At 38.1% G+C, this 25,636-nt stretch overlaps 1 protein-coding gene across 1 annotated transcript in view; it reads right to left on the bottom strand.

The window, feature by feature from the left end:
• The window catches only part of PRTG (protogenin), a 111,758-nt gene that overhangs the window by 55,568 nt on the left and 30,554 nt on the right, over positions 1 to 25,636 (bottom strand). The window contains exons 3-4 of the mRNA XM_031453001.2: positions 1,938 to 2,082; positions 817 to 950 (exon numbers count right to left, since the gene is read on the bottom strand). Coding sequence (XP_031308861.1) covers positions 817 to 950; positions 1,938 to 2,082 — 279 coding nt within the window. The remainder of the gene's footprint in view (positions 1 to 816; positions 951 to 1,937; positions 2,083 to 25,636) is intronic.

Raw genomic sequence — 25,636 nt, 5'->3', positions numbered from 1 at the left:
ATTTAAAATTTAATTTCAGACTCAGTGCTTAAAATTTTTTTTTTCAATCTTAAAGGACCTTTTAGGAAGTAATATCTCTTGCGAAGAGCAAACATTCATGTGAAGTTCAACAATGTCTTTAGGCCAGGTTTTCTTCTACTACATTCAAGTAAATTGAATTATTTAAAGACAAAAACTATCATCTGTCTTAATTCCATTTTAATAAAATGCATATTTCTTTCCTCATACTCATCTCTCTAGCTAATTTCCCTTCTAACTATACTCAAGTATGGCAAACTATATGAAATTATGTTCATTTAATGTTAACAATGATAATTCCTGGGTATGGAACTGGGGACATTTTAAAACATATCTTTGTATATTTTACATTGTTTAGTGTAAAAAATAATTTAGTTTTACTTCTATAGACATCACTCTTTATAAGAAGTAGGCATCATCTCCACAAATGGACATTGTAATTTTTCTTAGAACAACAAACAAAAAAATTCAAACTGTAAACAAGTATATCTTTATTGGCAATGAAGTGGCCACCTTCAGTGGAAACAGATGATTGTTATTTTTTTGTGTGTGTTTTTTGCATTTTATATTTAAAAAACAAAAGTAAAGTATTTACAAAATAAAAATTCTTTCTTAAAGATGCTGACATTAACATATAAAACAAGTTAGTTTGAGAAAGTTGCTTAAACAGATAAAAATAGATGATAATAATTTAAATAAAATTGAAGTACTACTTTATGGCATACTTCCATAGCCAGAGAAGGAAAATTAACAGCTGGGCATCCATACTTTGATGTAAACCCCACTTCTGTGCGGTACCTGGAATCACTGTGAGAGAGGCCTCCATGCTTTTACGTCTGTGGGCTACAGTAGCAGCAACACAACGGTAATTTCCAGCATCCTGCTGGTCAACATCATAGATCTGCAATACTCCTGTTGGTAGGGCAGTTATCCTGTTATGAGAAGGAAGATGATTAAACTTTGCAGAAGATTTTATATTTTATCTTAACATACATTCTATGATACGAATTAACATACTCAACTTTTTAAAAAGTGCCAGATGCAATACTTTAAAGATCTTCTAAAATATTAGTTTGACTGAATAGTTTTATTTGGGTTTTATTTACAACTCTCTAAAACACGATTATGCTGTATGTGGTTTGTGAAATCTATCAGTGTAATTTTCTACAGAGTCTCACTTGACATTATAGCTTACATTTAACTAACTGGTGGTCTAGAGCTTAGTACGATTTTTTTCAAATTCCTGATTTCTTGCCTAGGTATTCTCCAAGATACATCTGAATACAAGTTTTGTTTTTAAAGCTTTTCCTTAAATAACTTTGTCCATCTTAGCGCTCTCTACCATTTCAGCAAATGATTTCTGTCAATTTAGGAATATTGCTGCTCATTAGGACAGGAGTCAAACTTTTGAAGTTGCTGCCAAGTTCTTGACCTCTAAACTCTTATCACCTTCAGGGCACTAGGTGCATGCATGCACGTGAGCACGTGTGTGCGTGTGCATGTGTGTGTACTGTAGAGGGGGCTGGAAAGCAGAAGGCCGAGATGGAAGTGGGCAACTACCACTGCATACATGGGAGACCCTTATACCAGCACTACTATTCCCAGCAGTAGAAGTGTAATTCAGTTTCCTAAATCCTTGGATAGCAATCCAGGTACTCAGGTGGTCCCAAGGTTGGAAAAGATGTTTGAGGAAAGGAACAGAGTATTTGAATTCTGATCTGAACCAAAAAAACAGGAACTATGTCCCATGTACCCGAGACCCATAATCTAATTCTTTGCCTAACTTTGAAATGTCTTTAAGAAACTGGTTACTGCTACCAACAGTGAAAATGAGCTCTCCAACGGTCTTTCCCTCCTGTACAGCTTTATGAAGTCCTTGCTACTCCTGTGTCATCTTTAAAGACATAAGCTGCATTTACCTGTCCATAGTTACAGGTAGAATTGTCCGATTTAATTCCCATGTTATGACTGCAGCAGGGTTTGATGAAATCTTGCATGCAAATCTAGCAACTCCACCTTCTTGGACCTCAATAGAAATTGGCTGAACTTCAAATGCAGAAATAGCTATAAGATAAAGTTTGTTAAATTCAGAATATGTACAAGTACTATTACACTATACTTAGAAATAACATTATTCTAGATATTATTTGTCAAATTTGAACTCCTGCCCAGACATAAGGCCAACTTAACAAGCACAGAGAAATTAAGGAATAATTTTATAAAAACCACTGGGCAGTTGCCCAGCTAAATGAGTTTGGTCTTTTCCAAAATGAAATTCTAAAAAGCTTCTCAAGCAACAGGATTGTGTTCGCAGGACTGTGAGGAAACAACCAGGATTAACTACTGCAGAGTAAGTCAGATTAAGGGTTCATGGAAAAGTGGAAGGAGAGTAGAGATAAAACAGATTTGTACCATGCTACAAACTAAGGCATCACTGAAAAGTTTCGAGCAAGGGAGTATCATGATAGTAACAGTGCCTGGGAAAAATTACTCAGGTGCTGTCACACAGGATGGATCGAAAAAAGTAGTGTCTCAAGTCAAAAGGTCAACAGACTATTTAAATAGAAATGACACAACTGAGTGGTGGCAGTGAGAATGGAGAGGTTCTACAGCTATCTTAATGAAAACAGAGACTTGATTCTTACTGGACACAGATATCTCACTCCATGTTTGGAATCAAATGAAGTTGGTATTGATGAAGCAGAAAGAGAAATAAAGAGGAAAGACACCTGTCTGATGAATAAAAGGTACACAGATTTGAGACTATTTTTAGACCTCCGTATTTCTAAAGTAGAGATAAATCTTGAAGTGTTGATATTTTCAAGAGAGAACTCTTCTTTACCATTCTAGGCAAGCCTCCAGCAACTGGTCATCAGCATCCTTGGTTTCACACTTTGACGGAGTCCAAACTCCAGGTAATATTATGGCTTGCCTCCCCTCCGCTAAGTCTTTCAGGGTATAAAGAAAGGGCCCCAGTGATTGTTCAAAAAATATATTTGGCTTTACAATTTATCGATAAAAGTGAGAAGTTGTAAGAAAAATAGAAGGAGTAAGGGCTAGATGACTTATGCCTCATTAGACTGGGAAGGGAAAAAGGTCACAGACTAAAAAATTCTGCCTTGGGCTTGACTTCATTACTTTGTAAATGGATCATGGGCCTTCTGAGGTATAGAATAAAGCCAGTGAAAAATGGTGAAAATATTCTTAGGGGTATCCGCTTCCAAAAAGGGTGGAGTGAGGGTAAACGATACTCTGTGTATGTAACAAAAAATTCCTGCTTCTTCAAGAACAGTGGTTTTCAAACTGCTGCTGTCAGTGAATCCACAAGGGTGAAAGCATTTATGGTATGATATCCAGTCTCTGCCTTTTTCACTCTCGTTTCTCTTGAGTACATAGTGGGTAACAAAGCAATAGACACTGCAGACGCAGATACATGTGAGAAACCAGCTGCCTTCTGTCAGGCTAACTAGAGATTCACACAAATGGAAAACAATGTCACTCCTCTCACTAAAGTTTTTTGGAAAATAGTTATTTTTCATCAAATGTGTTATGTTAATATGCAACTGATTAATGTTCTCATTCAAAATTAATTAATGACTACTTTAAAAAACTTCTCAGTTCTAATTTCTAAGAATAAGTATTAACAGATACAACCTGCATAAAGTGACGCTCTTTGGGGTCCTCAGTATGTTTCAGAGTGTGAAGAGTAAGAATAAAATGTTTTAAGAATCATCGAATTCTAAAAATCAACATAATTTTTCTCTTTAATTGCTTCCGTAATCACTTTCTAGGATGTTAATCTACTTACACACATTTGCATTCTTTATCAGACCTCAGGCCCACTCACTGAAGCATCAGGAAACAGATGGTTAGGTTCATCTTCAAAATAACAAGTTCACACTCAGAACAGCCCGGTTTCTCAATGACAACGAAAGCTTATCTTTCATTAATTAACAAAACTTTTCTCAAATACATTCATATTCTGGGTGAATTAAGACCTAAGTTTCAAAAAGTTTAATGCCTGCTTTATTAAGTATTAACTGCTTTTATTGATCCCACATTTACCATGTGTGAGGGGGTGACTTTTAGCCCCAGTTGTCATTGATAATCCTGTCTATATTCAATTTACAGACTTTAAAGTGATCATTTTTATCTTATTCTTTCCCAGCATTTACCTCTCCAGACTGAAATATCTAATAGTTTAACTTTTCTTCATAAAGCAGTAGTTCCCCCAACCCTACCTATTTGAACATTTTCTTCTTACCACACAATGAGTCAAGCACCTAATTCAGTACGTTTTATCTCACACACATATACAAGATAAATCTCTCACTATGTATATCTATGTACATCAATATATAGCTCATCTCTGACTTCTCTCCATCCCTAATAGTACTCTTTGAGTCAGGCCCTTATCACCTACTGCCTGGAAGTCTTGCAGGAGTATCTTAGGTGATATTTTTCCTGCCAACGGCTTAACCTTCGAGAGTGATGGTCATAAAATACAAATCTGATTTGTGTTGCTGATGAATTATTTAGTCCCTGCAAAGCTCTGTCACCTTGTAGTCAAGCACCTAAAATTATGTTCCATGAACCCTGAACTGCTTATAATTCTTTGAATACACTATACTTTATACCTCTGAGCATTATGTGAGCATTTCCTTCTCTTTCAAATATCCTAGGTCTCTTTGTCCACCCATGAAATCCTGTTGTCACTGAAAGCCTCGTTCTCCCGTCTCATCCCTTGGGAGGTTGTTCCTGACCTTTGTCTCTACAACTTCTGTACACTGAAGACTTTTATTGCCACTTTTATCCCACAGTATTATTTATAATTGCTTATCACAAGTCTGCCTCCCATTCTACACACTGAGCTCAACGAGGGTGAGTAGTGGGTCATACTCTCTGCAGGATCCCTTAAGTCAGTGAATGGCACAGACTCGGCACTAAAGCAATATTTGCTAAATTAAACTGAAATTTAAAAAATGTTTTCTAATTCTATTAGGTCTTTAAACAGAGTAACTAGAAACGTGGGGAGTCTCCCTGGTACAAATGCCAAGGCTTGGGATGAGAAGAAAATAATGCTTTTTATTATTTCGTTTGCTGATTCTAAACAATCCCTGATATTTTGGTGGTGTTATTTTTAGAGACAAAAATCTGTCCCTCCTTTCTTAACGGATTTTTATAAAGATTAAGTAAGCCAATGTAGTGAGGGCTCTTTATATATTTATTGTAAAACTTTTTATCAGTGTTGTGATTATGAAGAAAAATAATCACTCTGTTGCCTTGAGTAATTTCCCTCCAACCACTTAGGCCCTTGAGAGTCATTTTTTACTCTGAATCTCATCTAACCAATCAAACAATAATGATGCCTCTGAACGACTCCCTTTTCCTTCAGCAGTTCCCTCCTTCTTTCCCAGATGCGTTAAGTCTATGAAACCCCTTAGCTTTTTTATTATAAAAACTAAACTAACTTTGCACTTTAGGTCAAATGGGCTAGAACTGGCGTCACGAAAGTCTGAGAACTAAAAGATAAACAGATGTATCCTGTAACACAGCAAGGGCATTTGTTTATTTTTTATACTGTGTGTGGGGGAAACAGCTTTACTGAAGTATAATTCACAGTGCATGTAATTTACATTCCACAGAATTCACCCATTCAGAGTATATAATGCAATGGGTGTATTCACAGAGTTTGTGACCATCTCGATCATCAATTTTAGAATATTTTCATCACTTCAAAAAGAAATCCCATATCCTTCAGTTATTACTTCCTAATCTTCCCATCCCTTCCCTACTCCGGCTTTACTGAGATATAACCAACATATGACATTGTGTTAAGTTTAAGGTGCACAACAATGTGTACGTCTGAGGTCTGATACACGCATATACTGGGGAACGACTACCCCAATAAGGCTGGTTAACACAGCCATGAAGCATGAGTATTTCTTGATCCCACTCTGTTATTCATTAAGTTATGAAGCAAGTACCATAAAAAGATTTTTTTTTTAATCCTTTATACTTAACATGGGTAACTTTTCGGTTCCTTTTGAAAATTCAGCTGGCTGGCAAAATGATTCTCCCCAGAGAAGACCAGGCCAGACCCTCCCTGGGACCCTGGTCAGCACCGCTGAGACTGAAGAGCAAGAGGCACGCATGACTCAGTAATAAACGCAAGTTCCCTCCTCCGGTTTTAACTCCTCCATCTGGGTGCCAACCCCATCCTCCACCCCTGCCTCTGGGAACCTGATGTATCTATGTTTCTTACATCTCTCTCCTTTCTGCATATTTAAACTCTTCTTCTCCTGACTCCTTCCCTCAGCTTATACACGTGTCTAAGTCTTTCCCAACCTCAAAACACAAAAAGACAAACCTCCAGGCCTCTCTTTACAGCACGTACCCCTCGAGCAGCTATCCACTGTCTCTCTTCTCCGTGGCATCAAAACTTCTCTAAAGAGCGGTCTACTCTAGCCACCTCCCCTTCTCCCTCTCTGACTTCATGCCTCAAGCATCTAACCTGCCTTCTTCCCCTATGATTTTGTTGGAACAGTGTCTAGGACACTGCTCACTCCTCCCAGTTCTCTGACTCCATCCTGTTCCCTACCAGGGGCTCTCCCTCTTCCTTCTGCTCCCCCTTCCAGAGACTCTCTGTTCTTTTCTCTCTCCACATTCTCCTTGGGTGACTTCATCCACTTTCAGTTTCCTACTACATCCATCTGCTGCTGCCGAGTCCCAAACTACATCTCCAGCTTAGATCACCAAGCCCAGAGCTTCACACCCATGGCTCTATGCCTACCAGACACCATCACCTGGAATCCACAAAACGTACCTCAAACTCATCGTGCCCAAAATGAAATCATCTTCCTTCCTCCCAGCCTGTCACACCGCTGTGCAGCTACTCACCTGAGCTAGACACTACTGACTCCTTCCGCACGCTCTTCAATCAATCCCCTGGTCCCACTGATTTTAACTCCTAGACGTGTATTAAATCCATTCCCATACTCCTGTCCCGACACCTCTCACTCGAATCACCGTAACAGTCTTTGTATGGTCTTCCTGCTGTCACCTTCCCTCTCCCCACTCAAAAAACATCCTCCCAACATACAACAGTGTTAGATGCGGGCTGCACATGACTCACAAGTGGCTTCCAACTATTATTTCAAAGGCTTCTATAACTCAACCCATTACTGCAAAAACCACCATGGACAATATCTTACAAAAAAATGTGATTCAATTTTAAATGCTGTCCAAAAGCACTGTGTCTTATCAACCCTCCTTCTAAATCTTTAAACTGTTTAGCCTAATTATTAGAAATACATGTATGTATCTTTGCTACATTAAAGGAACTGATATCTTTATACCAATTATATATTTTTTATTCTTTTTGACTGGGTACATTCTCAATAAATGCGATTTGGTGGCTAGCTTTTACACCCCCCCCAATAAAAAGAGTAGTTTGGCGTCAATTACTACCAAACTATTTACATGGTAAGCATGCAATTGTATAGTCAATGTACAGCAGTTATATAAAAACCTGAATATTTCTGCTAATAAAGATATACATTATAACTATGACACAAAGGAGTTAATCACCATGAATCACACATTAATATCAACCTCATTATCTTTTATAATCATACCGTTAATTTAATTTGTAGTTAACCCATGCTGACAGCCTTTGAATCATGCAATTACTCATAAAATAATGGGCCAGATTAACTGTCACCTCAGTCCAGAAAAAGGTTTTAATCAGACTTATGGAACACTTTTAGACTAAAGTAATCTCCTAAATTCATTCATTTATTCAACAATTGTTTATTCAGTGCTTAGTATGTTCAAGGTGCCAAGAATCCAGTGATGAACAAAACTAACAGAGGCTTTGTCCCCAGGGGTCTTTGTCCAGCAATGCAGAAAGGCATTCACCTAAATTACTATGCAAGTATACAGTAATTTTAAATCGTGAGAAACGCTATAAGGAAAATTATGGAGTATTATTAAAGCATGTAACAGTTATAATATTGACAGAAATAACAATAGCTTACCATGTATTTTATTGCAAGGAGGCACATTAAGTACATCACATATTCTAGTTTATTTAATCCTCACAACCATTATCACCCTATTTTCTCAGTTCAAGAAACTGAGACACAGGGAGATTAGCAACTTGCTCAAGTTCTGCAGCCAGCAAGTGGTGAGGGTGGGATCTGAATCCAGGCAATCTCCAGAGATCCTACATGAATTCTCTCATGAGTGAAAGCATGAGATACCCAGACTTTCTGTGGAAGGTAAAAATTACTGGTTCTACTTCCACACAGTTCTGCTGCTCAGGCAGAAGTTAATATGCATTGGTTTTCTAGCTGGGTAAGAGTATGTGTTAAATTCCTAAATTTCCAAGACAGAAGAGCATCTTTAAACTCTGGTATACTAGGATTTTGAAGCTATGGCTCAACTCAAGTGGGAGTATTTCCATTTCTAGGAACCTGTTAAAGATAGGTATGCAAGTAAACTGAATCATACTACCCCAGTCTACAATTTATTTACAAAGCAAGTAGCTTTTAAAATCTATTTAAAAAAACTAGTTTACCTCATGGGAATATTAGCTATTCCTTTATTATTATTCTCCTAGTTCTAAGCCCACATACATTTGATCATCAAAAAGCCAAACACCTAGAGAGAGAGAGCGTGTAGAGGTAGGGAGACCGGTTAAGAGGCTTTCAGAAAGTGGAGGAGAGACCAGCTGTGGGCTTGAATGATGGCAGAGACTACAGGAGTGGAAGGGAGGGCATATACAAGAAATGCTGTACATTGAACAACATGATTTGGCCATGAGGTGTTCAAGGGAAACAGAAGGAAAGACCCAAACTTTTCTGAAGGTTCCGGCCCATATGCCTGGAAGGTTGGGGGACACTACGGTGCCTGAACGGAGAACACAGGAAGAGAGAGCAGATGGATTGATGAAGCACCGTTACAGGTTCTCATTTAACAAGAATGAGGAGAAACTGGACATGTTAAGGAGACTAGGAAATTATAAAATAAGGCCAGGGATTACTAGTATCAACAATATCAACAATTATCTATTCATCCTGATTTTTAAACAAATGGTTCAGATGTTAGGCTATTTTTTTTAAGCTTTAAAGAAAAATATCCATGAGTTTTTATAATAGCAGTCTATAAAAATAGCAATGTACAACATGTAAAATCAGCAGAGAAAAGGACTTCCTACTTCTGAGGCTCTGTTGGAATGAGATAAGAAGAAATAGTGTTTACTGTTTTTCCAATCTTAATTTATTTTCATTTCTTAATGACAGAGTTAAGGCATTAGAAAACTGAGGTAAAGGATATTAAGACTAAGATAAAATTTTCATCTTAACTGGTTTAAAGAAAATCAGGAATAAAACCCAGTACAATGCAGGGCACAATTCAGGCGCATACAGAGAGGTGGTACAGTGCAGAGCCCTGAGGGTAAGAGTGCAGACACTAAAATCTACGGATCTGGGTCAGAATCACAGCTCTGCATGCCTAAGCGGTGTGCCCTTGAGAAGTTACCCAATCTCAAGCCTCAGTATTCCCCAGTAAAATGGGGATAATAATACCTTATAAAAATAACATTAAATTATACATACATATACATATGTGCACACGCACACACATACACACACAGTACTATGAGCGTGTACTCAGGCACTGCTTGGCACCCAGCCAACTCCTAGCAGTGGCCCTAGAAGCAGTAACAGTTACAGGATGTCTTGCTAGGAATACACTGGTTTTGCTTTCAGAACAGTAACTTAAAGAAAGTCAAGCAAGGGATGTTAGTGACCAGCACACAATAAACTTTAAAACCCTAACAAAGGCAGAGGTATTTTTTTCCTAAGATTTAAAATTTTATTTTTTTCCTACTAAGCCAGACTATGTAGCTTTTACATAAAGGAATATAAAGTATAGAGGAACAAAAGGAATCTTCCCATTTTTAACGTGCATAGATAAATTATCTGAAGAGGATAAAACCCTCTGCCTCAATGATCAAATAATAGGGCCCAGATTACAAGATCTCTGGCTATAGAATTATGCATTTTGAACTTGTACTTTTTCCTACAAAAACACATAATCAAGGAAAAGCTAACGATATTTAAAAGTAAATTTTATATGCCTCTATGGTAAATGGACTGAAGAAAGAGTTTGCACAAGTTTTCTACTATTGCTCCACTACCTGATAAAATCCCTCATCCTTAATTTTTATCTGCATTTTTATATACTTTGAGCTTCTCATTTTGGGGGTAACTATCATCTGTGTTCTATGGAGGCTCGATTTTCTTCCCAGTCGGTGCCTTCAATCTGAAAATTATGAGAAAAATAACATCTGGATAAAAAGCACTTTTAAATTTTAAAAAATTACATTAAAATTTTGTATCAAACTTAGAAACTTGAGAAGAGCATGCACAAATATGAAATACCTATGTCATGACAGTCTTAAACTTTGTTTTCCTATTTTAATTTTTTTAAGTGGGGCTTTAAGCTGAGCCAATGAATACATCCTTTACAATGAATGTTCGATCCTCCCCTAAAATTTTAGTTCACAGACCATTTTCGGCATTATCAAGACATTTTGCACTTATTTAAATGGCATAACACCTTGTGTTCTTATGCAAATCTCGCTTTCTCCTTGATGTGGACTTTGTTTCTGCCAGTTAGGTATGATTTTACAAGTCTACAGCCTCCTTGTGAAACCTGACCTCTTTCTTCCCTCCACAGTCAGTGCTAACATAAACCAAGAGCCCCACAAGAAGTCATTAAAGCAGTGCTGTTAAGAGGCCAGAGCTCTATAAAACAGGCAAGAAATAAGGTCTCAAGAAACATGCGCCATCCTCAAAAACAACCCTGCAAACACAATAAATGTAAGTGCCTATTTTATTTGTGACTTCCTCCTCTTCAGCTGTCTACTTAATCATTTGCTTCTATGATTTACAGTCAGAAAAAAAAAGGATCAAAAATGCTAAGAGGAAAATGTTCTCCAAACTTTAATTTTATCAGAAAGCAACACATTGATGTTTCTGCTTTGGAAATGTATGACTACAACATTAAGCTAGTGTGCCATTCACACTTCTTGGAAGTTGCAAAGAGTGAAATATTTCCTACATGTTGATTTTAAAACCAACTAAAAATTATGGATACACAGTTTGAAATGACAAGTCATCCAATAATTTAAAATAAGTTGGTAGACTATTTCCTAACATAAGAAAATAAAATTTTCTTTTGTAAATTGCTTTAAAATATTCTTCCCCTAAACAGGAAATACTTCAGTTGGTGAGAACCCGAATGCAGGGTTTACACCGGTGGTCCTAATGCTGTGGATCAGCCAGGGGGTCTGGAGGCCTCAGCTGGTCGAGGACTGCACCAGTTGCTACTGCCCATCCCTCCTTGGGGAGTCCTAAATGGCAGGGGTTCATGGCCAGTAGTCACGTTCCAACACCTCTGTGCTGTTTCCATGGCTCTAAGTCACTCATCAGTAGCTCTGGGGAAATCTGTAAGTAGCTCACCAAGAAAGCAGGGAGATTCCTATCTCAGGCTCTCAAAGGTCCACACTTTCAGAGTCTGTTACGGACTTTTATGCATAGTAGTTTAAAGTTTATTTCTGTTAACATTGGTCTTTCAAATCATGCATTTGTGCACTCCAGGATTTACTAATCAAAACATAGTTATAACTTCTTACTTCATCAAGTCCGATTCACTCTGGGCCTTCAGACTTGCGAAGACTGACCTGCAACTGAACAGGAAGTAAACCAAGAGACCTGATCCAGCATTTAATCAAAGCATCACAATAAATGATGCTTTACCTACCGAGGTAAAAACCAATGAATGTACAAGTTCCAAACAGAAGCTGAAAATGTATTATAGCCTTAAGATGAGGCAAGAAGCTATCTGAAATTTTTTAAAAGTTATTTTACAGAAAAAATTCACCTGTTTAATAAAAGTAATATAACGCAATCACTACATTTTAGGGGTCAGCCTGTTTTTAAAAAATCTGTACTGAGTCTGCAACAGCTACTGTTATCAGTGGTTTATAAACTGACTTCTAGTGAATTTAGGATCCTGCTTGCATCTGTGGCAATTCTGACAACCAGGTGCTAAGAGGTATTATACACTTGCTTTTCAAAGGAAATACTTAGATCAAAGTATGTGTCCAAATAAACAGAAAGGCTAGAAAGTCTGTAACAAAGTTGAGAACCAGAGACTTTCAGAAACAGATCCTACATGCAAATTTCCCACAGACTGTTTTATTTTCCAGTCTATTCCTACTGTAACTATATTAAAAGACACCTTTAATTACACCTGAGAATTCGTTGCCTCTTTGACAGTTTATCAACCCTGTCCCGCCAAACACCAGGCCTGGCCCTCCCAACATTCAACTTCTCAGGCTGGAGGAAGTGACACCAAGCTCTTCAAGTCCCCTCCTGTCAGCTGGACCACTCACTGATGTTCAACAATTCTTCTCTTAATCTCTTTTTAATAGCTGGTTTCAGGAATTCTCTAACTTTCCAATTTATTCAAGTTCCCAGCCACTTTTACCCTAAATTGCAAATTACCTGACTTTAGAGACAATGTCTTACTTGTCAGTATGTTGCTAGAACAGTGACCTGTATTCAACTCAATAAAGTTTTCTTGAGTAAACTCAGCAGACCATATCACTATCTACGTCCTATCTGCAACAGAAATCCCTGCCTCTTACCTCCCTGAAAAGATTAACAGAATTTTAGCTGTTACCATCCCTACTGTATAACTGAGCAACTACTTACTCTTCCTGAACGTACTTTGTTACATAAAATAGGATTCTTAGAAGGGTTTTTATGGATTCATAAGGTAATGTGTGAAGTGTTTAATATAGTGCCTGTAACATTTAAAGCACTAAAGGATCTTTGCTATTTCTATTATTTGATTAAACATAAATTTGCTTCCTTACCACCTAAACATGTCTCCCTTTTCACTGAGCTTCTCTTCCCTCACTCCTGGTTCTGAGGAGTAAGCAACCATCCAACTTGTGCCAACGCCAGCCCTCTGCTGCACACTTAATTCCTCCCTGATTACCTTCTCTGAGCCCCATTCCACTTATTCTTCCCGTTCTCCTGTGTCACTCCCTCATGACCGCTTTCTTCCTCTCTGCCTAGAAACATATGCATAGCTTCTCTTTCCTGAAAAGCAGTGTAGATCTCAGGCTAAGGTAACATTCAGCCCACTTCTTTCCTGTTACTGTCGGTCTTCTGGAATGACTCCATCCACATAATTCTTCACTTCTGCTGGGGCAGGGTGGCAGGAGGGCTATGGACAGGAGGGAGAGAGAATAGCCACAGGTATGTTTATATACACGACTCAAGAGCCTTAGGGAACAAATTCTCTTAAGAGAAGAAGCAGTGCTTATGAGTTTGGTTCAAAAACAACTGACCAGTTTAGGCGGGGGATTGTGTCAGAATTCATGGCTGCCTGACTCTCATACTAGGCAAGCCATCAGAACTCATGAATCACCCTTCTACAAAGGAGGAGGGCTGCTGGGCTGCTGATTGAAACTTTTGCAAGTTTTATCAAGACTACTTCCAGTAGGAGAAACGGGGCAGGGAACGTAGGTAACCCCCCTCTTGGGGCTACTGTAGGACAAGCTGGAATGGGGCACAGATAGTACAGTTCAGCCACTGGAACTGACCAGAAAACACCTGGAGAAAGAACCACAGCCCTCACCTGAGGGGATGCTCAATTAACGAAGAAAAAAAAGAGGCTGCTGACTCCCCCAGGACCCTGAGTACAGGAACTGGACTAAACTGCAACTGACTGAAAGTCCACCTCTGCCCCAGACCCTTTTTCACTGTCACCACCCCAGATCTTGCTCTCCCCGGCGTTTACTCGTGCTGGGATGCCTGGTGGGCGCCTGCAGAGATCCGGGTGTATCTGTACGTATTTGATACTTGACAACCAATTTTTAACTTAGAGAAAAAGTTATAATCATTGACTATGTTGTCCAGAGACTAACAGGCCCCTCACTCTCAAGACTTCTTCCCTCTCTTCATTCTCCATCCTCCTCTCTCTCACTCTCTTCCTACACTTCCTTATTCCTTTGTCTCTGGCAGACTTTTTGGGAAAACAATGGTGGCTTGAACTGGAGGATTCACTGGGGATGGAGATACCCCGGTAGAATCAAGAGACATGGGGAGGCGGAATCAGTATGACCAGAACTTAGTGGCAAGAGTACCAAGAGTGCAGGACAACAAACAGTCTTATATATTGCTGTTGGCGGTATAATATCAAAACAGATTAATGTATAACAGCCAAAAAAATGCCGAAGGAAGCTATTAAACCTTCAATTAATGGAATTTACACAGCCCTTAAAATGGCTACATCATTACACAGAAAAAGCTTGTGATATGCTAAGTGAAAAAAAAATTAGATGCAAAATTGTATTGACAACTTTCTTCTCATGATAGCTCACTAACCTAGTAAGTCCCACTCTTACAACTTCTTTTATTCTTAATAAAACATGAACAGGCCAATCAAAACTCTTTTCTGCAGGCATCTAAGAACTAGCACCTGACACCAAAGCAAGGTTTTAAAAATTGGTCCTGGCCAATGTTGATGTGGAAAGGACTAAAGTATTAAGATGTGAGTCTATATGACTACGAAAAAAGCAAAAATTTAAGCAAAGACATTTTCATTCTTTGGAAAACTTAAGATAAGTTCAATTAGAATTTTAAAAAAGTTTTCAGTTACACAAACAATAATTGTTTTAGGAGAGATGCAAGAAGGTAGGGAATTTTGCTGGTTGATTGAATAAATAAACAAATACGTAGATAGCTACCGTAAGTGGGGACAAACATTTGTTAGTAATAAAAATCAATGTTAAAAACTGCTACTTGCTGTTCACCTTAAAGAATATGGTAAAAGGTTTCCAAAATCAGGTGGAAGCCTGAATGACCCTCATGGTCTCAAAGGTCCCTTCATGGTACTGTTATTCTAGTGGCACATGTTGTATTCTTGGTTGCTACATCACTGACACAGAGGTAGCTGTGGTTCAAAGAGAGATTCCAGAGTCAGGAGACCTAAGTTCTTCTTGGCTCCCTCACTCACAGCCTTTCACATGTAAGCTTGGATAGGTCATAATCTCCCCTGAAGTAGTGCCATCTGCCTCACATGCTCTTTTCAGGAGGGAAGAAGATAACAGGGGTGAGAGTTTTATAAGCCCCACACTGGGGTTCCTAAGCTGGGGCACAAATGGCCCTTAGCTTCAGTACAGGAAGCAGAGCAAAATGGGAAACAAGACTGAACTATCGTCAGAGACCTGTATTCTTTCCAAGCTCTGTCACAAATGAACTGTATGATCTGTCAAAAGTCAGCTCTCTCTGGCCCTCAGTGTCCTCATACACAAAATGACAGAGCTCTTCTCAGCAAGTACTGCCATTTCTCCTAGTTTTGAAGAATCTTGCCAGAATCACAGTCCAGTGTACCCTGATCCTTCTTCTTACTTGACATCATAAAATTCAGGAGGCCAACAAAGATTACCAGTCTAGCTACAACCACTATAGCCATAAAAAAATGACACAACATGGGTGATCTCAACTCTCAATGACATGCTCCAAACTATAAGTAATTTTTAATGGCAAACTTACTCAGGCTGAGAGTTCATTTTTAAATCGAGGGCTCTTTTTGGTAAATTTCTCCTACTTTTCCCCTCTTCTGCTACCCCTTCCAATGCATACACTCAGCAAAAGCACAAGTGTCATTAACTTGCCATCTGTCTCCTCAAATATTCAAGGAGCTCCAGGGCCAGGAATTAGCAGCAATTTAAATGGACCTAAGAGTCATAGTGCTTTATACACAATGGTCCATCAATGAATGTCCACCAAAATGAAATTAACTTACACTTAGTGTTTTTTTTTAACTCACAATTAGTTATGATGTGAATGTGCTTAGTGCAAAACTAGGAAGAGACTACAAGTAACTTAAAATCAGTCCGAATCTTCCTATGTACTAAATATTTTCTGCATGATTATTATTTTGTAAGAGCTCTAGCATACAAGGAGGCAATGACATTTATGTCTGTGCATAAAACATGTATCACAAAGCACAAGAAGGCACTGAAATCTAGAGATCAGTTGAGCCATTAGAAGCCATGCCTGTGGAAAAGCATGAGGGCAGTTATATTCTCCTTGGTCTAAAGGGCCTCAAACAGTCTTGAGCAAGGAATCCTCAACCCAGAAAGGAGCCAGAATATACTAAGTAGTTAACAGATGTAAAGAACACTGGGCACAAGATATATGGGGAAAAGTGGTAGAAGACTAAAGACAGGCAATTTGGCCCAGGCCAAGCCGGTCCTTATATGCAGAGTAAAAAGCTACATCCATTATAAAATGTTAATGGAAAGGCAAAGGAACTAGCCAAAACAATTCTGAAAAAGAACAAAATTGGAAGACTGACACTGCCTGATAAAGACATATGATAATTTCAAGAATTATGATAAAACTCCAGTATTCAAGGAAGTATTACTGGCAAAAGGACACAAAGATTAGTGAACAGAAGAGTACAGAAATAAATCAATATAAGTATGTCAATTGATTTTTACAAAGTTGAATAAGTAATTCAAAAGAGATAGTCTTTTCAACCAACAGTGCTTGAATAACCAAACATCCATACACAAAAAATTAATCTTGACCTATACCTTACATAAAAGTAACTCAAATTGGTCATAGAACTAAATGTGAAACACAAAACTATAAAACCTTTAGAAGAAAACATAGAAAAATCTTTGTGACCCTGGTTAGGTGAAGAGTTCTTAGGTATGACATCAAAAACAATCCATAAAGGAAAAAAAACTGATCAACGGGACTTCCATCAAAACAAAAAAAAACTTCTGTTATTGGAAAAAAACTGTTAAGAGAATGAAAAATAAGCCATAAACTGGGAGAAAATTTGCAAATCACCTTATCTGATGAAGGATTTGTATCCATAATATATAAAGAACTTTCAAAATCAATAATTAGGAAACAATCAACAAAAAAATCGCCAAAAGATCTGAATAGATACTTTACCAAACAAGATATATGGATGGCAATGAAACATATATAAAGATGATCAACTTCATTAGTCATAGTTATAGAGGAATACAAATTAAAACCACAATGAGATACCAACTGCACACCTATTAAAATAGCTCAAAGGAAAAACACTAACAATATCAAGTGCTGATAAGGATGCAGACTACCCGAAACTCTCTCCTATGTTACTGACAGGAATGCAAATTGGTATGGTCACTCTGGAAAATAACTTGGCAGTTTCTTATAAAATTAAAAACACACTTACTGCACTCTCACTTTAAATATTTACTCAATAGAAATGAAAATTTATGTTCACACAAAAACCTGTACAGGAAAAATTTTCAAAGTTTTATTCATAATTGCCCCAAATTGTCAACAATTTAAATGTCCTTCAACTTCAACTGGCGAATGGATAAACTGAAGTAAATCTATACTATGGAATACTACCGAGCAACAAAAAGGAAAGAACTATTGATACACTCAACAGCACAGATAAATCTCAAATGCATTATTTTAAGTGGAAGAAGCAATACCCAAAAGGCTACCTAATGTATAATTCCATCTATATGACATACTGGGAAATAGTGGTTTCTAAGAATTAGGGGAGGAAAAGGGTATGACTACATGGGCAGGTAGCAGGAGAGGACGTTTTGTGATGATGAAAGTAATCTGTATCCTGATTGTGGTGAAGGCTACACAACTGTGCATATGTTAAAACTTAACAGAACTGTACAGCCAAGTAAGTTTCACTGTATGTAAATTAAAAAATAAATTTCAAAAAAGGCTATGTTCTCTATAATATAGAAAGACTTTAGTTCAATTTTCTAATTACTCTTAATGAGGAACTATAAATTAAGCAAGTTGACAGCACACGTAAATTTTAAATGCCCATGCCTTCAGGCCACCTTCACTTTTTCTGTGAGGGTGCACCTGACTTTCCCAAGTAAAACTATAGAACCCTTACATACTCCCAGGATCTTGGAGTATCCTGTTGGCTTCATTGTTTTGCCAGGTCTACTTTTTGCATCTACTCACAGGACAGGACCTGTCTTTTCATCTTTGTATTCCTGACTTAATACCTTAGACACAAAAGGTCCTCAAGAGGTACTCAATAAACCCATGAATGAAAACACGTCCTAGGGAACATATCCATCAGTCCAGTCACCACCTCCTCCATCTGGAGTGCATACAGTATAATGTGTGCACAACGATAATCTGAGGAGGGACCACAAGATGCTGAACCTAAGTTTACACTACCTTTAGAATACTGTAGATGAAAAGTACATAGAAAAATGTGCCCTAACAACTAGAAATTGATCTGTGTTCTTGAAGAGCAGCCAGAGAAAGGAACCTACAGCCCTCCTATTCCTCCACCTACTGAAATGGTGGGGGACCAGTCACACCTCTGCTGAGAGGCTAGAAGAGTGGGGAATCAACATGGCAACGCACACACACACACACACACACACAGGCATACACTTGAACACCCAGCCTTTCCTGAGTAGCCCAGCAGAGCTCTCTGCCTCATGATGCCAGCAGCACACTGCAAGACTGCAATTCCTGCAAAGACCTTTTTTGCAGGCTGCTGACCCAGCATATTCTGCAGACACTTGTGAGCTCTGGGCTGCCTGGCATTCTGAGCCCATCTTGGGGAGTCTCATAATATTCAACCTGATACAGATTCCATCAGGGCAAGCTTGAAATTATGCAGAATTTGGTTCTGGAACCAACTGGTTTGACCCAAGGAATCTCACATGAGAAACAGATTTTCTAGAGTGGCTATAAGGTTTTGGAATTCATATTTGACCAAGACGTGAGACCTCTCTTCAGGACTAAACTGTCCCACTGAATGCTAAAATAAAGGAGCATTGTTTGCATATGCATTTGTGCCACATTTGTACTTTCACTCTCCTAAAGAGAGGTGAAAACAGTTACACTGAATGAAGATTTGCAATGCTGAAGTCACAGGCACCTGTGGCACCCTCACCTGCAGTGAGCGTACACTCTGCTTTAGCTGCACCTTGGTTTATGTTCTGCTGGATTGATGGTGCTCCTCCCAAAAGAGATCAGTAGTAAGTAGAGAGTAGCAAGCATTTAGGGTGGCTTCTCAGGACCGGATCATAAAGAACACCAGAAGTAGATGTGGAAATGTGATGCTATAAAAGGAAAGGTCTGACTTGGTAGGAACTTAAGGAAGAGATTAGGAATATAAGGAAAAATCACACACCTAAGCAAAATAAATAGAATCAGGCTGTCAACAGGAAAAACCCAAGGAAATAAAAACAGTTTTCTGTAATTGTTAAACCATCATAAAATTACTACCAACATTCCTTGTCTTCCATTCTAAAGCTGATAAAACGAAAATAAACCATTATTCACTTTGCCTTTCATCTTTCCCAACTGTTTACTTAAACTTGAGTTTAAAAAAATTTTCTTTTAAAATAAGCAGTCTCCATATGGTACTCCCATAATCTAGACAGAATCCTGTTAGTTTGGGAGCAAAATCTGATCTCACTTTGAAAGACGTCCCCAACTGGGATTTTCCTCTTCTCAAATTATCTGTCTTCCCAGCAACAGTGTGTGGTCACAGAAGTGTATGAGACATGCTAATGCGTTTATCAAGTGATTATTCTCGGCCCCTCTGCTGGCAAAAACAGGCAGGAAACAGTACAGAAAAAACATGCACAGTAAGCCACATTAACCAGCTTCAAAGCTGTTCAACTTGTGTGGCTCCTATGAATTCAAGGGGAAGAGAAAAAGTGCCATTGCTTTGTCTTCACCAAGACCACTTCCCCTTCAGTGTCTGCCAAGTGATTGCCTTATAGCGCCTAATCCGAGAGATGCCTTTCTTACGCCTTGTTGTCATTCCATAAAGAATTAGTTCTGCTTAATAGCTCAACTGTGCAGGAAGAACATTCCATGCAATTTTACACTTTGCATCAGTCAGAGAAACAGAAGGATCAAGAAAGCATTAAGAAAAGTGAGGTTTTGTAACAAAATTCATGTCACTTAGCAACTTCACCCGTGTACAAATTTATAATGAGAAAAATTACAAAACCCACCAAAATTAAAGCAGAAATATTTCTGCTAGGGTTATTTTTACTTTTCCAAATGATTCTCTAAAGGACATTTAAAATTATTCAACAGCTTCAGTACATTAAATTATGTGTTGATGAACTTTGCAATATTCTTTTCCACTGTTGTTTATATATTGCTTTCTCAGATTATAAAAGGCCTGGTTTTCCTTTCTCTTCCACATAATAACCTGACACTCAGTGGGTATTTAGTACATGCCTGTTAACACAATACAATTTATTAAACTTTACATAATTATAATTTATTGTATTAATTAAATGGTTTACATAAGACAGTCAATTCATAAACTGGGAATCAATCACTATAAAATGTCTGGGTATCTCTTTCATTTTTTAATAGCTGTTAAAGACCAAGCCTATCTAATTGATAACAGAAAAAAATGTATACACACACATCAGATGACCTTGTTAAAGTGAATTCATAAAGTGGACCTTGAATTCTAAGCTTCCTGCCTACAACACAAAGTAGTCTTCTAATGATACCGTAGCTCATTTTTTAACTAGGTTTGACCACACAGTCCTAAAAGGGAGAGAAGAGAGAATTAACCTACTACATACTTTATATACATTAAATCATTTAATATTCATGAAAACCTTAACAGGTAAGCAATATTATTTCTACTTAACAGGTAGAGAAATAGGTTCTGAGAGGTTAAGCCAGTTGCTCAGGGTCACAGAATTAGGAAATAATGGTCAAAATGATTTTTTTTTTTAAATTACACCCACGCTGCAGCCCTAGAAGTTAAGGAGGCCCCACACGGAGTCCACCAGAGCACCCCAAAGCAGTAACGCTCACCTGGCCTTGTGCGTCTGCTCTCCGTAGGAAACACACATTCGTGCACAGAAAACAGACAGTTTTCCATTCTCCTGTTTTCTCTCCTTTAAACCTTCCTAGAAGCAGCAGCAAAAACATATTTCTCCAACCTTCCACCTGACTGAATATTACATCACTCCCTAATCATCAATGACAGCTTTTAGGGTCTTCTGTCAACAATTCTTTCTCCCGATTTTTTACCAGTATCAATTTAATTGTACAGTTATTTACCCTACATTCCACATTATTCTCCAATACAGACTTACCTTGCCTAGTCCAAGTAAATCCACTTGCCATTCTTTAAAGAACACTCAGAATCTAAGAACATTACACTGTTAAAGCCCTCCATAAAAGTACAGCAAACAGGATGGTCTAACAGCTTGCAACCATCAACCAAAACTAAGAATCAAGAAGGCTTCACACAGGAGGTGATATATGTGCCTGAGAACTATGTGCCTAAGCAGCAGGGGATTATCCAGAGTAGTCCAGGCAAAGGGTGGAGAGTGGGCAAAGGCACAGAGCACCAAGAGCGCACAATGCATTCAGAGAACTGAAACTCCATGCAGCAGGAATTTAAGGTGTATGGAACAGTCAGAGGTAAGAGGGTGGAGACATGGGGAGACAGGGTAGTAAAGGATGCAGCTGCTGGGCAGGCAGGGACCAGATAATAAAGAGCCTTGCCTACTGATGTGCCAGTACTTTGCTGGTCTAAGTGTAGTCCTTGGAAAACTCATAGAATTTGTTTGAAATACAGACTATCAGGCCCTACTCAAACCTACCAAATGCCAATCAGCACTTGTTAAAAGACGCTCAGGTGACTTACATGCACTTTAAAACTTAAGAAGCACAGCTTTAAGCATTTGGTTTGCATTCTGAAGGCAGTGAGAAGCCACTGAAATATTCTGAGCTAAAGACAGAAAGGAATATGGGAGATTAATTCTGAGTAGCGAAAAATGCACATACGGTTTTTTTATGGTTTACTTCCTATTGGATTCTGATGTTGGAGAACAATTCATAAAAATGCTTCCCATTTTTCTGCTCTGTTTCTATGTCTGCCAGGAGCTGGGGAGTTGGGGAGACAGGGAGAGGTTGGTGAAAGAGTACAAACTTTCATTTCACACAATGAATAAGGTCTGAAGATCTAACTCGGGAAGTGGCTACAGTTATCAACACTGAATTGTATGGCTGAAATTCACTAAGAGGGTAGAGCTTAATGTTCTCACACATACACAAAAAAGATAAATATGTGAGGTGATGCATGTGCTGATTACCTAGATGAGGGAAGTTCTTTCAACACGTATGTGTGTATCAAATCACCACGATGCACACTTTAAATACCTTACAATTTATATGTCAGTTATACCTCAATAAAGCTGAAGTTTTCTAAAAAGGGCTTCCTTACCTATACAGAGGCTCCCAGTGATAGGAGAAACATTAAGTTTTCTCAAACACCAAGAATGCACTTTCTATAGGACAAAAACATGTCTAACCATATCCAACTAGTGGTTTAAATCAAATTTACACAATCATGTTCCCTAAACAGTTTTGTCAACTCAAAGCTGTTGCATAAACAGCTTACTCTTATTTGGCCTGTTAGTGGCCTTTGAATTGTTGTGGTCGGGGAGTTACAGGCTGTATTTGCTGCTCACAAACCATTTTTTAATGAAAGAAAACATTCCTTTAAAATACTTTGTTAAATTATATGCAAACTTACTTAGGCTCAGAGGAATAAAAGAGCAGAATTCTGGATCACAGTCATATAGAAATCCCCTACAATGTGTTCAGTAAGCCAAATCAAAACAACGCATAGTTTATAGGAATGGGGTTGAAGAAATCTGCAGCTCATATCTCATCTGTTGTCAAGCATCACATTCATTCAAGCAAAGGAAAGTTAACTGATAAAAATCTGCTTTTAAATGTCTGTTATTGGCAGTGAAGAGAGTCAAATAGCCTGGTTTTTTTTCTTTGATGGGTTACAATGAATGTCACAGAAAAGACTTTGTACTTAAAGAAGCACAACCCTGCTGAAAAAGACGATAAAACTGATCTTCTTCATAACAACAGCAAAAATGTAGTTATGTGTGTTTGCATATTTAATGCATCTTTTATAGAGACACAAAAATTATGACACTGCTACCCACATTCAGTCCTCACAGCCATCTGATCCAAGACTGAGATCCTTATAGGACCATAACTCTGATATAAATATAACTACATTCAGAGCCAATTATAAAGCTGGATTCCCCAGTTTTGTAGGGAGTGTTATTCATAGCCTAATGCAAATTTTCCACGTGGCTTAACAGAAACTCTAAGTTTCTTTTAAAGAAACGACCACCAGTGGCATCAGGTAATTTGAAAGATTTTTGGAAATATACCCATGCTCCGAGGCCACTAAGGCAGTGTTTTTCAAACCCTTCTCTTCCATGATGGGCAGCCCTTTAGAAGTCTCCTTTCCCACTAATGTGAATTTGCTGATAGAAGGAGTCTGTATGTATATCCATGGAAAAAAGGAGTGAGATGCCAAAGAAAACTGAGGCAACAGAATTAGTGAGAGAGGGGGGAAAGAGAAAGAACAAAATGGAAAAAATACAGGGGAAGATATTCCGTGACAAGAAATAAGACAAGTAAAGAGACAGCTAGAAGGGACAGATCAAGAATGAATGGTGCAAACAAAGGCAAACAAAATTAAAAGACAAAGGGACAAATCACCACATTGCTGACCACTGCTACACAATTATGACGACAGCTTTGAGTACACTGTAATTTGGTGACAGAGCACTAAAGCTGACTGTACGAGTACATGTGCCTGGCCAGGATTATTTCAAAGTGATCCTTGCAGGGGCTATGAAATAAATTTTTAAAAATTTCTTGGTTATCTGGGAAAATGAGTAGTTAACAGAATTACAGATTTTTTTTAAGCTCTAAGAGACCTTAAAGATAGTTAAATTACATTTCTTTATGGCTGTAGTTATGGATGTAAAGATACAATAATGATTTAACAGTATCAAGCAGGCCAATAACAAAAAGAAGGTGCTTGTATATTACGTGGGGGGAAAAAGTTAAAGGACGATTAGAGCGCATTTAATGGGATTACAACCACTTTGGAAAATTGCTTGGCAGTTTCTTAAAAAGTTAAAGATATACCTACAATACAACCCAGCCATCTCACTCCTAGACATCTAACAGGAGAAATGCACTCGTCCACAGAAGGATCTGTCTGTGAACGTTCACAGCACCCTTATCTGTAACAGCCTCAAACTGTCGGGAGAGCGCCCAAGTGTCCACTAACAAGTGACTGGATAAACGACTCAGCAGCAGAAAACGAACCCCTGATATACACACAACATGGATGGATCTCAAAATATTTATCCTGAAGGAAGGAATCCAGACAAACAGAAGAGTTCCAGACTACATGGTTCTACTTACGTAACACCCTAGAAGAGGCAAACTGACTGACAGTACCAGGAAGCAGATCATTGCTTGCCTCCGGACGGGGAGGAGAGATGGACAAAAAATGCAAAGAAACTCCTGGGAGTGATGAGTCTGTTCGTTATCTTCACTGTGGTGATGGTGTCACAGCACACACACATCAAATCCACCAAACTGTGCATTTTAAATACGTATAGTTTACCGTGTATCAATCACACCTCAAAAAAATTTTTTTTAAAAACGGAAGGCCAAAAACCCTGCATGTGTGGACAAACATACATGTTTGTAAATGTATAGAAAAGCAATCCTAGAAGAACCTACATAACTATGAACAATGACTACCTCTAGAGCAACTAAGAACTTAAATTTTTCTCTAATGTCTCGGTATTTATGGTAAGCATGTATTACCTCTGGAACTTCAAAAATAAAAACAGAAAGCAGTCAGTATCTGCAAAAGCCTTTTAAAGTTCCAGAAAGCCCTATTCAGAATCATAAACATTTCCATCAGTTTCTTTCCTCAACAGTCTGACACTATTTCTTACTAGTTTTAATGTTAATAATCTACTCAATTACATTTATCATAGCAATGTTATTCTGTATTTTTCATCATGCATGTACAATTTATTAGCTACTACGTCAGTTAAACAGGTCTACTTGCAAACTAATTGTTATTTGTAGCACCCCCCGCCCCCATGGAAAAGTGTTCACTAACTCCAAACCACTAAATCACTCATTCAGTTTGTGTCTTTCTTACCCTCATACCCGAAGGATGTGGATCCGGAGTTCTATCTTTAAAAGTCTCACTTTCTGAAATTTAAGGTTGTGATTACAGTATAATATCCTAGTATTTAAAGTTTTCTTGGTCTAGAATATTTACTATAGGTATGTTTAAACACTTTTAATTTGTCCTTAAATTGTTCTTCTATTTTTAACAGATATAAAAGTCTTCTCTATTTATAAGCTAAAATGTTACAACTCATTCAGTGTATTCACTTGGATCCTTGATCAATTTAAACATCTAATCTAATCAAAATTGTCAGCAAAAATGACAATAAACCCTCCAATTTTATCTAAGACACAGTGGGAGATAGAAGTGAAACCTTATACCTGCCCTCAGATGACCTGCCTCTTACCCTCTAAAAAGCTTTACAGCAGACAGGCTTCTCAAAAACACACACAAATATACAAAAAACAAAACTTAGTGCAAGCTCAGA

This window comes from Camelus dromedarius, chromosome 5 (genome assembly GCF_036321535.1).
Source record: "Camelus dromedarius isolate mCamDro1 chromosome 5, mCamDro1.pat, whole genome shotgun sequence".
Classification (NCBI taxonomy): domain Eukaryota; kingdom Metazoa; phylum Chordata; class Mammalia; order Artiodactyla; family Camelidae; genus Camelus; species Camelus dromedarius.
This window is presented reverse-complemented; position numbering and strand designations above follow the sequence as displayed.